This window comes from Microcaecilia unicolor, chromosome 2 (genome assembly GCF_901765095.1).
Source record: "Microcaecilia unicolor chromosome 2, aMicUni1.1, whole genome shotgun sequence".
Taxonomy (NCBI): Eukaryota; Metazoa; Chordata; class Amphibia; order Gymnophiona; family Siphonopidae; genus Microcaecilia; species Microcaecilia unicolor.
The window spans coordinates 559,179,724-559,193,410 of record NC_044032.1 but is presented as its reverse complement, the minus strand read 5'-3'; the positions used below and the strand labels follow the sequence as shown (position 1 = coordinate 559,193,410).

At 42.1% G+C, this 13,687-nt stretch overlaps 1 protein-coding gene across 7 annotated transcripts in view; it reads left to right on the top strand.

The window, feature by feature from the left end:
• Positions 1–13,687, top strand: part of AASDH (aminoadipate-semialdehyde dehydrogenase) — a 136,016-nt gene that overhangs the window by 31,614 nt on the left and 90,715 nt on the right. For all 7 annotated transcript variants that reach the window (XM_030191412.1, XM_030191409.1, XM_030191414.1 and 4 more), the window contains 2 exons: positions 5,108–5,228; positions 11,894–12,216. In XM_030191412.1, the coding sequence (XP_030047272.1) occupies positions 5,108–5,228; positions 11,894–12,216 (444 nt within the window). The remainder of the gene's footprint in view (positions 1–5,107; positions 5,229–11,893; positions 12,217–13,687) is intronic.

Below are 13,687 nucleotides of genomic sequence, written 5' to 3'. Positions count from 1 at the left end.
CCCCGAACCTTTTCGAAGGTAATGGTGGTAGTAGCTGCTTTTCTCAGGCGAGAAGGTATCAGGGTTCACCCGTACCTAGACGACTGGCTCATCAGAGCAGACTCTGCAACAGAGAGCTTACAAGCTACAGCCAGAGTGGTCTCAGTACTGCAATCTCTAGGCTGGGTCGTCAATATGGCCAAAAGTCACCTGTCCCCTTCACAATCTCTAGAGTTTTTGGGGGCCAGGTTCGACACAGTCTCGGGCTATGTGTTCCTACCCGAGCCAAGGCGGTGCAAGCTTCAGAATCAGGTCCGTCTGCTCCTGAGGATGCCCCGCCCGCGAGCTTGGGACATTGTCCAGCTGCTGGGATCGATGACAGCCACGATGGAAGTGGTACCCTGGGCGAGAGCGCACCTGAGACCTCTACAGTATTCCCTACTCCGGAGATGGTCTCCTATTTCTCAGGATTACCAGTGCAGACTTATTTGGCTCCCTGCGGCCCGTCTCAGCATGGAGTGGTGGCTCTCGGACAGCATGCTGCGGCGAGGAATGCCGCTGACGCTCCCCGTTTGGTGCCTAGTGGTAACAGATGCCAGCCTGAAGGGCTGGGGCGCATACTGCAAGGGGAAGCATGCCCAGGGTCTATGGACACCCGAGGAGTCGGAGTGGTCCATCAACCGCCTAGAGTTGAAAGTGGTGTTTCAGGCGCTTCTGGCCTTTCAAGTGACCCTGGAAGGATTGGCTGTCAGAGTGATGTCGGACAACACGACAACGGTGGCCTATATAAATCGACAAGTCGGAACAAGGTGCAGAGCACTAGCCGCGCAGGCCGAACTGATTTGCCACTGGGCCGAGCTGCATCTTCAGTGTCTGTCGGCAGCTCATATTGCAGGTCAGAGCAATGTGCAGGCCGATTATCTGAGCAGGCATCAGATCGATCCAGCAGAATGGAATCTGGCAGACGAAGTATTCCTGCAGATCTGTGCCAAATGGGGCAAGCCCGTGATGGATCTAATGGCGACAAGTGCCAATACCAAAGTCCCGTGCTTCTTCAGCAGACGGAGAGATCCTCGCTCGGTGGGGTTGGATGCCTTGGCTCAACCCTGGCCTCCGGGTCTACTTTATGTGTTTCCCCCATGGCCCTTGATAGGGCACCTGCTCTTGTGGATTCGGCTGCACCCAGGAGAAGTGGTACCCATCGCCCCGGATTGGCCAAGGAGACCTTGGTATGCAGACCTCCGACAGATGCTCCTGGAGGCTCCTCTGCCGTTACCTCTGGTACCGAACCTGTTGACTCAGGGACCGGTAGCCATGGAGGACGCCGGCCGCTTTGGTCTTACTTCATGGCTATTGAGAGGGCGCAATTGAGGGATAAAGGTTATTCCAATAAAGTTATTTCCACTCTCCTGCAAGCCCGCAAGCGGTCCACTTCTGTGGCTTATGCCAGGATTTGGTGCCTGTTTGAGTCTTGGTGTGCTTCCAGAGCCATTGTTCCAATGCGGGCTCCTGTCTCGCAGATTCTGGACTTTTTGCAGGAAGGTGTACAAAAAGGCTTGGCCTATAATTCCCTGCGGGTGCAGGTGGCAGCGTTGGCCTCCCTTCGTGGTAAGGTGGAAGGCGTGTCTTTGGCTGCTCACCCAGATGTGGCACGGTTTCTTAGAGGGGTGCTTCGGCTCCGACCTCCAGTGCGAGCACCCTGTCCAGCTTGGAACCTGGGACTTGTTTTGAAAACCCTGCAGGCATCTCCTTTTGAGCCGCTTCGGCGAGCATCGGAGAAAGACTTGACACTGAAGGCCGTTTTTCTGGTGGCAATTACCTTGGCGAGACAGGTGTCAGAGCTCCAGGCGCTGTCCTGTAGAGACCCATTTCTGCAATGTTCAGAGTCCGGAGTCACGGTTCGGACCGTGCCTTCCTTTATGCCTAAGGTGGTTTCAGCCTTTCACTTAAACCAGCCTATTTTTCTTGCCCTCTTTTTCAGAGGAAGAGTGTCCAGAATCTTTTGGGCAGCTGCACCTTTTGGATGTGCGCAGGACTCTGCTGCAGTATCTGCGAGTTACTAACTCTTTCAGGACTTCTGATCATGTTTGTTTTGCTATCCGGTTCTCGCAGAGGGTCTCGAGCGTCTAAAGCCACTATTGCCCGCTGGCTCAAAGAAACTATCTTTTCAGCTTATCTGCTGGCCGGCAGGGCTCCGCCTGTAGCCTTTAAGGCACATTCTACTAGAGCGATTTCTTCCTCTTGGGCTGAAACTGGAGCACTCTCTCTTCAAGAGATATGCAGTGCAGCAACATGGGCTTCTAAGCTCTCCTTTGCCCGACATTACAGGCTGGATGTGGCTGTCAGGAGGGATGCGCGTTTTGGTGCACAAGTGCTAGCGCATGGTGTGGCTTGTTCCCACCCTATCTAGGGATTGCTTTGTTACATCCCATACGTAATGGCTTCATCTGCTTGATGACAAGGAAGGGAAAATTAGGTTCTTACCTTGGTAATTTTCTTTCCTTTAGTCATAGCAGATGAAGCCATGAGCCCTCCCTGTATGATTGTCTGTATGCTGTGAATCTGTTTTTCAGGTTCTGTTCTAATTTCCTGAAGTTCCTTCCTTGGGAGAAAGTTGGAAAACAATCTTCAGGATTCATGTTCAGTTTAAATTTAGGAGGATGTGTTCATTCCCTCCAGCATGGTTTTTTTTTGAGAATGTGTTGATTCTCTCCAGGAGGCGCGTGTGTTCCCCTCCAGTTCTATAAATAGGAGGATGAGTTCATTCCCTCCAGTGTGTTGGGAGGATGTGTGATTCCCTCCAGGAAGCGCGTGTGTTCCCCTCCACTTATACAATAAGGAGGATGAGTTTATTCCCTCCAGGAGGATGTGCATTCCCTCCTTTATGAGTTCATGCCCTTGTGATGGGCCATCGTTCGCTGTGAGGAAAGCTCTTGTGATTCCCATTGCGGTTTGCCATACTGCTTTGGAAGCTTCAAATACTGAAGAGGCAGTGGAGCTAGCTGGCCAAGAGGGCACTGTGAAAGTTTGAGTGCTCTCTATCTCCCCTGCTGGTTGATGGACATAACCCATACGTAATGGCTTCATCTGCTATGACTAAAGGTAAGAACCTAATTTTCCCATTAAAATCGCCTATCAGTAGTTCTTCCCCTTTCATAGCTAACTTGTGAATGTCTTCAATTTAATCTCTGTCCATTTCTTCTGATTGTGAGGGAAACCTATGTATCACACCAGTGTACATACTTTTCCCATTCCCTCTTTCCAGTTTAACCCACAGTGCTTCTTCCTGTCCCCATATGTCCAGCAATTCTATCAGTTTAATATTATTCCTAACATATAATGCCACTGCACCCTTTTTTGTACCCTGTCTTTCTGAATAGATTATAGCCAGTTATAACTATATCCCAGTGACCGCCACTGAATCCAAGTCAGCTTCTGTTATTACTGCCTCTAGATCTAGACATTTGTTTCCCATACTACGGGAATTGATATACAAAGCTCTCCAGTTATTGCTCTGTTTTTCCCATTTCTATCAAAGTATTAGATATCTTACATTCCTGAGAGTTATTAATGACTGGGGCTTTTTCACCCATGCCCAGTGAATCTAGTTTAAAGCCCTCTTTAGTACATTAGGCAGTTTGTTTCAGAACACACTTCATCCCTTCTTTGATAGATGGATGCCGTCTCTGCACAGTAGGTCTTTGAAAAGCATCTCATGGTCAAGGAAACCGAATTGCTCACACTGGCACCATCCATACAGCCACACATTCAGCTCCAGGATGCCAGCTTCCCTTGTTTAGCCTTTACCCTCAACAGAAAGGATCGATAAGAACACCGCCTGTGCACCTGACTGCTTCATCCTCTGTCCCAAAGCCATGAACTATACCAAAAAGTAGTTCTTTAAGTTCTTTCCGTTGGCCGGTTCAAGCAGGGCAATCTCTCAAAAGCCAGCACAAACATATTGCTAACCTGGAGTTCCAGAGTTATAGTTTGTCTTTCAAAACGTAGCACAATTGATCAGGCTTTGTCTTCAGTTCAAAAATTACAATTTTAGCAGGGTTCCACGATAACCTTGGCCTGCCTGAGTAGAGCTTCTGCAGCTTACATGTCTGTGGTGGAGGGCTTCTGTTCTGTCCTCTGGGCCTACCTGACTGATTTGTGCTCAGGTAATTATCCTGTCTTGACCATGCTCTCCTTATTGTACCTGCTCTAAGTCATCTCTTCTCTGCTCTATGGCCTGCTTTTTAAGGTGGCTCTGTAACTGTGAGTGAGTGCTGTTAAGGGGGAGCAGTAATTTCCTATAGACTCCCTCACACTAAGCTAAGCTTTCTGATGTAATAATTGTTTTTGGACATACTTTTTGAAGTGATTAAAAAAAATTATCTGGCAATGCTGTTGGATTACACAGACTTTATTATAAAATACGGGACAGAGTTTGAAACCAGCACCAGTTCAGCCAACAATGTGTATAAAAATTGGTATTTGTGGGTACACTGTGTTTGATGTCACTTTCTAGTCACACGGTCAATTTTACATTTATAAATACACAATATTTTTTTAGTGCTTAGTTTTGTGGTTTGATATTTATACTGTTAGCCTTTATAAAATAAGCATTTTTGGGGGGAAATGTTATAGGTGCCCTGTGATATAATTACCTCCCATGACTGTAGTACATTTTAGCCACAGATTAACTATAGCATATGTTTCTGTTCATCGGTTGGTATTTACAGCATCTTCCAAGCACCCCAGGAAGAATTAGTCTCTGCCTTGACTTTGTGTTGGGGTTTTATTCTGTTTATATTGCTATCATATAGATTGCAGTACTTGTTTTCAGCATTGCCTTCTGATTTCTATAAACCAGAATAACACATTAATAATTGCTTTAGTCTCCCTGAGGTGCACTTGGTACCCTATATAGATTTTATTATACACCTATATTGAAAAGTGACGATTGTATGCTTATGAAAACTGCCATTGATACATTTGAAGATTCATCTCTTGTTCTGTGTCCACAACTTGCCCATAAATAAAGCATGGACAGAGGGACTCTAAAGATTCCATGTAGTATGTACAGATTAGTAGACACTTCATTATTATTTAGCTACTTTGCTGTTTTGTTTCCCCACAGAATACTTCAGGTTCCAGCAGCGTATTGTCCAGTTGACCCAGAGGCTCCTCCACACTTATCCTCGTATCTGATGAGGAAATATAATTTGAAGTATGTTCTTGTTGAACATGACAGGTTGGAAGTGAGTATTAAGAGACTAGGGGAATTCTTGTTTAGGTTGTTAGCATCAAGCTTCAGTTGATAAGGATAGAGCAAAAAGTTATTTTTATTGTATTTGACTCAGAAATAACATTGAAAGTTATAAAAAGGGTGATGGAGTCAAAAACAGTTTATGGGATAAACATAAAGGATAAAAATAGTTGCAAAGGAATGATGGGAAAGTGAGGAATCAGCTAGGATCTGGGACATTGCACTGGAGTGAATTTGGGCAGGTGGGTCTAATCATTCTTCGCTGTCGTGTTCTTTTTTTTATTTCTTTGCTCAATAAAAGTGATTTCTTTGCAGTTTTCATTTCTGTATATGTGAAGCTTTGGGCCAAGGAGCCAAGTGGAAGATCTAGTCTGTAGTAGAGTTACCATATGGCTCCAGAAAAAGGAGTACAGATTGAACCAGTCTGGGTTTTACTTCCATTGCTTTCAATGGAAGCTAAACCTGGACTGGATCAATGTGTCCTCCTTTTTCTAGAGCCATATGGTAACCCAAGTGTAGGCTTCAGGAGCTGCAAGCCTTCAAGTATCAGTTTGATACGCCAGGCCCCCTCCCTGCCCATCTTCAAATCTCTGCTTAAAGCCCACCTCTTCAATGTCGCCTTCGGCACCTAACCTCTACACCTCTACCCAGGAAATCTAGACTGCCCCAACTTGACATTTCGTTCTTTAGATTGTAAGCTCCTTTGAGCAGGGACCGTCCTTCTTTGTTTATTTTGTACATCGCTGCGTAACCCTAGTAGCGCTCTAGAAATGTTAATTAGTAGTAGTTTGCTGCACTGGGTCATGTTATATTCACTTTCAGAGGGAGAGAGCTATCCTCAGCACCAGTAAGTTAAACCAAGCCCATTTTTGTTTTACATTTTTTATTTTTTTACTTTTAGAGTCTTAGGCTCAATGGGATGTGCTTTGGTTTGCAGTAAAAACTACACATTAACTCCACTGTAATAAACCACGAGTTAAAGTATGCGCCACTTTATAGTGCACATTAAATCTCCATGCAGTAAACTAATGATATGCCAATGTGTCAGACATTAAACATCTACTTCAGAAAAAAAAAGTCTGCACTAAAGCCCAAGTTAAAATGTGCAATAGACTTAAAGCACATTTTTACATGGGATAGTTTATTAAAGACATGAGTAAAGTTAAACAGTGCTCTAACTTTATAACCATTTTAAAACAATTGGAGGCTCTTTGGTCTAGCCCAAAACCCACAAGCCTTGAGACCCCTGAGCTAAAGGGACTCTAACATGGGCCTAGAGAGTCCTCAAACTTGCCCCGCAGTCCACCATGGTTCCTTCAAAGTTACCATTGAAGGTAATATAGTAGATGATGACAGATAAAGAACTGTATATCCAGTCTGCCCTACAAGATAAACTCTATAACATAAGATATGATGTGATACTACATATTGTGGCAGAGACAGGGGAGCATAAGCTAAGAAGTTCCCCCCTCTATAGCATTCCTGGAGCACTTGGAAAAGCCGGGTCAAAACAGCAGGCCCCGTAAATATAATGCTCAAGATCAAGGAGGGAATATCTACAAATGGGAACCCATAAAACAACATGAGGGTTTTTCACCTTGAGGGATAGGAAGGAGGAGCAATCCAGTGTACTCTTGGCCAATAAGAAACCTATACAAAAGGGTCCAATAAGAGAAAGGTAGACTGAGAGAGAGCTTTTAAGAGCCATCTTCCCTGGATAGAGGAGGAGGGGAGGAAGCTTCCAGAGGACACTGAGATGGTGTGGGGCGTTGAGGAAGAAGAAGAAAAAACAATGGATACTACTGAAGGGACCAGCCAAGAGGACATGGAGATTGAACCTTTTTGAAACTTAAGTGAGTTTTTCTATCTTTTCCTTTTGAAGGAAGGCTAGTTGGGGAGGTAAACTGGCTGAGGAAGCAAGCAGATGGTGGCCTTACTCCCTTTTCCCTGCTTGTGCTCCCTGGGCAGAAAAAGGGTTTTGGAAAAAAGAAACTTGGACTCTGTTTAAATTTTGTCTCCCTTTTGTTTTGAAAGTGACTAGGCTGAAGGAAGCTCTGGAGGTTTTTTTGGTTTTGTTTGAATCTTAAGGCACCTGGCTGAAAACTGAGGAGAGAAATTCTAAATTTGCATAAGCTGGGAGAGAGCTTTAATTTACATATTTCCGTCATTCTACTACTACTTATCATTTCTATAGCGCTACTAGATGTACGCAGCTCTGTACACTTGAACATGAAGAGACAGTACCTGTTCAATCTATTGAACTGTTATATCTATTGAAAAGACTGGTGGCAATTTTGGCATTTTTTTCCCCCTTTGGTAAGGACGTTAAAGAGAACTCTAAGGAACTTCTGAGTCTCATAATAGTTCTTTTCTCTTCCACTTCACCCTGAGTATATGAGTAGCCAGGAAAACAGACCTGAAACCCCTGGTGTATTGTTATGGAATGACTTCCTTTTGAAGGTTCTTTCTGGTTGAATAGCTTGGGCCCTTCAGAGCAGGAGTGGTAGATGAGACTTCCGCAGACTAAGAAGGTCTGGGATGGGCAGGGTGACTATATATATATATATATATATATATATATATATATATATTTGATCTTGATTTATTTTTGCCATGTTTAAGGCATAGACTGTAGCAGTCTGGCGGCACTGGCCTTGTCCTCTAACTACTGAAGTTGTCATTAAAGCCTAACTCCAGCCCATCTAAAATTGTTCAGCCACGATCAGAGCACAGACTGTAGAAGTCCAGCACTAGCTTTGCTTCCCAATTATTGGTGTTGCCATCTAATCGCTACTAAGCTTGTTTGGTTCCACCATGCCTTCTCTGCAGGATTCCTTTGTGTTTATCCCATACATTTTTGAATTCAGTTACTGTTTTCATTTCCATCACCTCTCATGGGAGGGAATTCCAGGTATCCACCACCCTCTCCATGGAAGAATACCGCCTGACGTCATTCCTGAGTCAGGCCCCCCTGCAACATCAATTCAAATCCTCTAGTTCTAACACTTTCCCATCTCTGGAAAAGGTTTGTTTGTAGAGTAATACCTTTCAAATATTTGAAATTATCATATCACCCCTGTTTTTCCTTTCCTCCAGGAGCATATATGTTCAGGTCTTCAAGGCTGTCCTCATACGTCTTATGATGCAAACCCATACCATTTTTGTCGCTTTTCTCTAAATGGCTTCAAGTTTTTTTACGTAATTAGCAAGATACTGCCTCCAAAACTGAACAGAGTACTCCAAGTGAGTCCTCACCAACGACTTGTACATGGGGCATCAACACCTCCTTCTGCTGGTTATATCCCTCTCTATGCAGCCTAGCATCCTTCTGGCTGTGAACACTGCCTTGTTGTATTGTTTCGCCTCTCTCCTCCTATCTGGTACATCTGCATTGGATTTTTGCACCCTGTGCATCACTCTTCTTGGCATTGAATTTTAACTGGCAGCAGGAGACAGCAGAGGTGATCCAGAGATGGAGAAGATAACCATGGATTTGCCACATGCAGTCTATTGTATAATGACCTGACTCAGCTACGTTAAGTACATAAGTACATAAGTAGTGCCATACTGGGAAAGACTAAAGGTCCATCTAGCCCAGCATCCTGTCACCGACAGTGGCCAATCCAGGTCAAGGGCACCTGGCACGCTCCCCAAACGTAAAAACATTCCAGACAAGTTATACCTAAAAATGCGGAATTTTTCCAAGTCCATTTAATAGCGGTCTATGGACTTGTCCTTTAGGAATCTATCTAACCCCTTTTTAAACTCCGTCAAGCTAACCGCCCGTACCACGTTCTCCGGCAACGAATTCCAGAGTCTAATTACACGTTGGGTGAAGAAAAATTTTCTCCGATTCGTTTTAAATTTACCACACTGTAGCTTCAACTCATGCCCTCTAGTCCTAGTATTTTTGGATAGAATGCCTTCATCAGGGGTCTAAAAACATGTACAAACAATAATAAAGATTAAATAATAAAAACATAGCATTATAAGAACAATCATATATATGTATACAAATTAAAACATAAAAATTAATTAAAAATGAAAAATAATCCCCTCCGAAGGGACACCACCATGTCATGGTGGAGGGGCTTCAGTGTTTCAATGACTCAGAGGGCTATGCTGTAGGGTTACCCATATCAGACAGGCCTCTGAGGAGAAACCAGACAAAGAGGATCCAAGATGGCGTTGAGGGAGGACGTACGTTAGTTGAGTTCCCGTTTTACGCCAGAATATCTGAAGAAGTAGGCGCGCTCCCCAGAGAAATGGGGAAGAGAAAAGGTAAAGCTCCTCGAACACGGCTGGGGTTCCCACCACTTCTCATCCTACTTTGGAGAGATTCGGGGTCATAACGTCGGGGATATCGGTTCCTGCTTCGGGGAACAGCAAGGCTTTATTGCCGAATCTCAGTGGAGAGGGAGTGACTTTGAGTCCCCCTGTTGGCACGACCCCTCCAAGACCCGGAAACAGTAACGCTGCGCTATGGAGGTCGACAGTGGAAACGCCCGAAGAGGGTCAGGATTTTCACGCGACCCGAGGAGGTCCTGGCGCAGCATCGACTCTGGATAATAAACCAACTGGGGGATTGGAGAGTGAGTTCTTCCCCCCCCCCCCCCCCCCCCCCCGAAGATATCTGGAGCGGTTTCTGTGGAGAAATTGGACCTGGTGAAGCCAAAAAATGTCACAATGGACACATTATGAGAAGCGCTGCAGAGTGTGAATAACTTTCTTCTTCAGATGTTTAAAATTTTTCAGGAATAAACATGTGAATTAAAGAATTTATATCAATACTTATCTAACAAAGTGGGAAGTCCAAGATATAAAAATAGAGACTTTGACTATGGAATTTTTTCTTTTATTGAACTGTTGAAGAAATATTTCTCTGATAATTTGTAAACATTTTCTGATAGCCACCCTCCGGTGTCTAAAGCGATTTATATTTCCCCTAAATAATCTTATTTATCAGAGAAAAGAGATGTGAACTTAACTGATATTTTGGAAAAGCTATATTACTAGTGACTTTTGCCTTTGATTTAGATAGGAATAATGTTTTGAAATTGTATTTCCGACACATGGTTGATAGTTTTTTGGGTTCAAAGATAAATGTATTTCCTGACTTATCAGGGGAATCGCAGACTAGGAGGTGTGAACTCTTGGCTTTTAAGCCAAAGATCATTGCCCTAAGTGGGACCTTCCTAGTTCGATTCCCTTGTAAGTGTTCTATTTCTTTGAATTTTAATAATTACTTATTTGTTGAACCTAAGAAATTACAAGAGTTTGTGGAGTTGAAAGAACAGATGAAGAACCCTCTGCAGCAACTTCTTTTAGTTACCACTGTACCGGCTGCAATTACCGATTAAACTTCCTCCCTCAGAAAAAGTGAATTGTAAGATTAACCATTTGGAGTTTTTCTTATTTTCTTTGAGTTTTCCTGATCTTGGATCTCCCAGTTGTGGACGATTATATAACATATATTGGTGGGAGAAAATGTTTTCTTTTTTAATATCAATTTCTGTTTTCCCTTACATTTATGTGATAAATGTGAATGTAATTAAGTAAAATGATAAAAAAAAAAAGAAAAATAATAAGAGATTATTATCAATATATTACCAACAGGCTTGAGTGTAGAAAAAAAGCAAATGGCAAGTACAGATACACTTCCTATAACAAAACAATGTAATATATATATATAAATCATAAACATAAGATGATCAAATATGAATTAAAATTACCACAAAGCTCCTAAGAAAGACCATGCAAAACAATATTGTATTAAATCTCAAAAATTATCAAATCTTCCATGAAAATTATATATTATAGACATGCCTCAATGTATCATGAAAGAATACAAAAACAATTAACATATTCTTACAAAATGTGTGATATTAACTTATTCCAAGCGACTTAATTGCCTACAGAAATTGCACATCAAAAAATGTGTAGTCGGCCATAGAGACAACGCTTGTGTCATGCTCGTATAGATGCAAGGTATTATATTAGCCTTAATTCCCTTGGTGCCTATACATATTGTTTCTATAAAGCAATCAATAACAAACTATATAGTTCTCAAGAGAATGGAATTGAAGCAAAACATAAATGACTTCCACACTTCAAAAAAAAAAAAAAAAGGCATAGAGGGCTGTAACCCGCACAGAGTGGCGGGTACTACAACCCTAAACAAAGGTATAGAGGGTGTAGCCCACACAGATTGACAGATATAATCCTACAACCTTAAACATAAACAAAGACAAAGAGGGGTGTAACTTGCATAGAATGGCAGGTACTACAATCCTAAAAGGTTTAGAGGGGTGTGGCCTACATAAAGTAGAAGGTACAACCGTAGCCACCATCTTGGACATATTAGATGGACCATACTGGGCTTTATCGGCCATCAGTTACTGTGTCACTATAAAAGGATCCTACAGTTGGAGTCTATAGTGTTAGTAAGAAATGTTTCACAGGGAGAGAGAGGTATGAAGGGGGAGGGGGTGTATAATGTAGGGTAGTGTTTTGAGAGAGGCCCTGACTTGCTCACTTTTGGTCTCTCACCTGTCAGTGAAAGTTAAAACATCTGCCTTATAGTTTGTCACTCATGTAACATAAGCTAAGTTAACATTTTCATCCTTCTATCAGGTAATATATATTATTTACTTTCAGACGTTCAGATACTCCCATTCTGACTGCAGTCAGCATGTGTCTTCGGAAATCCACCATCTCGGTCTGACCCTCTTCAAAATGCATTTGAACAGTACTGCTACCAGTGTGCTGTTGGATGAGTCACAAAGCACGCACCAAAATACTAGCATTAGCAGAGATCAGAAGGAAGATAAAGTAAATATTCTGGAGCATGCTGAAGGTAGTTACATGGACATCAGGAAGACTCCGTTGGCATATGTTTTACACACTTCTGGAACAACGGGAATACCCAAGATTGTCAGAGTACCTCACACATGTATAGTACTAAACATTCTGCATCTTCGGTAAGTTCATTTGCTGTTCAAAAACTGGTCGTAGGAAAATAAACTATGCTGAGTCAGACCAGGTTTATCAAATTCAGCATCCTGTCTCCAAAAGTGGCCAGTCTGGATCACAAGTACGCAACAGATCCCAATGGATAGGTTTGTTTCGGGATAACTTTCCTGGATCTCCACGGTGGCCCATTTTTTGGGCTTTTCCTATGAGCTTGTTCAGACCTTATTTTATTTATTTATTTATTTTGAATCTTGCTATTTTTGTTACTTTGACCACATCCTCTGGCAATAGATTCTACAGCTATATGAAAAAAAATCCTTTATAAAGTTGTTGTCAGTCTGCTGGTCATTAGTTTTTTTGGAGTGTGCTTTCGTTATTATGTTTTTTGAAAGGTTAAATAACTGTTCCTTATTTAGCCATTCCACCCCATTCATGGTTTTATAAATTTCTGTCATATCCCTTCTGTCATCTTTTCCAGGCTAGAGAGCCCTAACCTGTTTATCCTCTCTTCATAAAGGAGGTGTTTTGTTGCTGTTCTCTGAACATTTAGAACTGTACACAGTACTCCAAGGTGTGGTCATACCATGGATCCTTACAGAAGCAATATGATTGGTTTTTCCCCATTTATTTCCTAATATTATGTACCATTCTGTTTGCGTTTTTCTTTTGGCTGCTGCAGCCCACTAGGTTGACAATTTCAACTTCTGGTGCACCTTGATTTAAAGACCTTTTTCTTGGGTGAGGACTCCTAACCCAGAATGTATGCAACAGTATTTGGGATTATTTTTTTCCTATGTGCATCACTTTTGCAGTTGTCCATATTAAATGTCACCTGCCATTTAGATACTTACATCTCTTATCTATTGCTGTTTTAATAAATGAAGAAGGCTAACACCATAAGATCTAGGGCTAAAAATAGTTTTGTGTAAAAATACAAGCAAAAGTATTGACCAGAAGCATGTATATTAAATGCTTGGATTTATTGATTTTATATACTGCCTTATACAAACGCATCAGTGGTTTACAATAAAAAAAAATGCATAAATATAAATTTAAACAACCTATAAAAAAACAAACAATTTGCAATAACAGTATAATACACTACAAAGTAAAAACTATGATCTGATATAAAATACATTTCCTGTGAAGCTTTAACAGAATCTAACTAAAATATTTTTCAAACAACTAAGTTTTCAATAATTGCAAAAACTGCGATAAGAAGGAAAGAGCACTCCAAAGCACTTTGGGTAAAGAATTCCAGTGAAGGTTCTATATAAGAGAGCTCTATTTCTAGTAAATGAGGGCCCAATGCACAAAGCTTACTGTGTTTGCAACGTTTGCTTTAGACCAGTTATAGTTGGTCTAAAGGAAAAGTTGTCTAGCATCTAATCCCTTTTACTGTTCACCTTACCGATAACCTTATGCAAATTTATTACAAGCAGCTCGTCAGTATTAAAATGAGCATTGCAAGCAATGCAC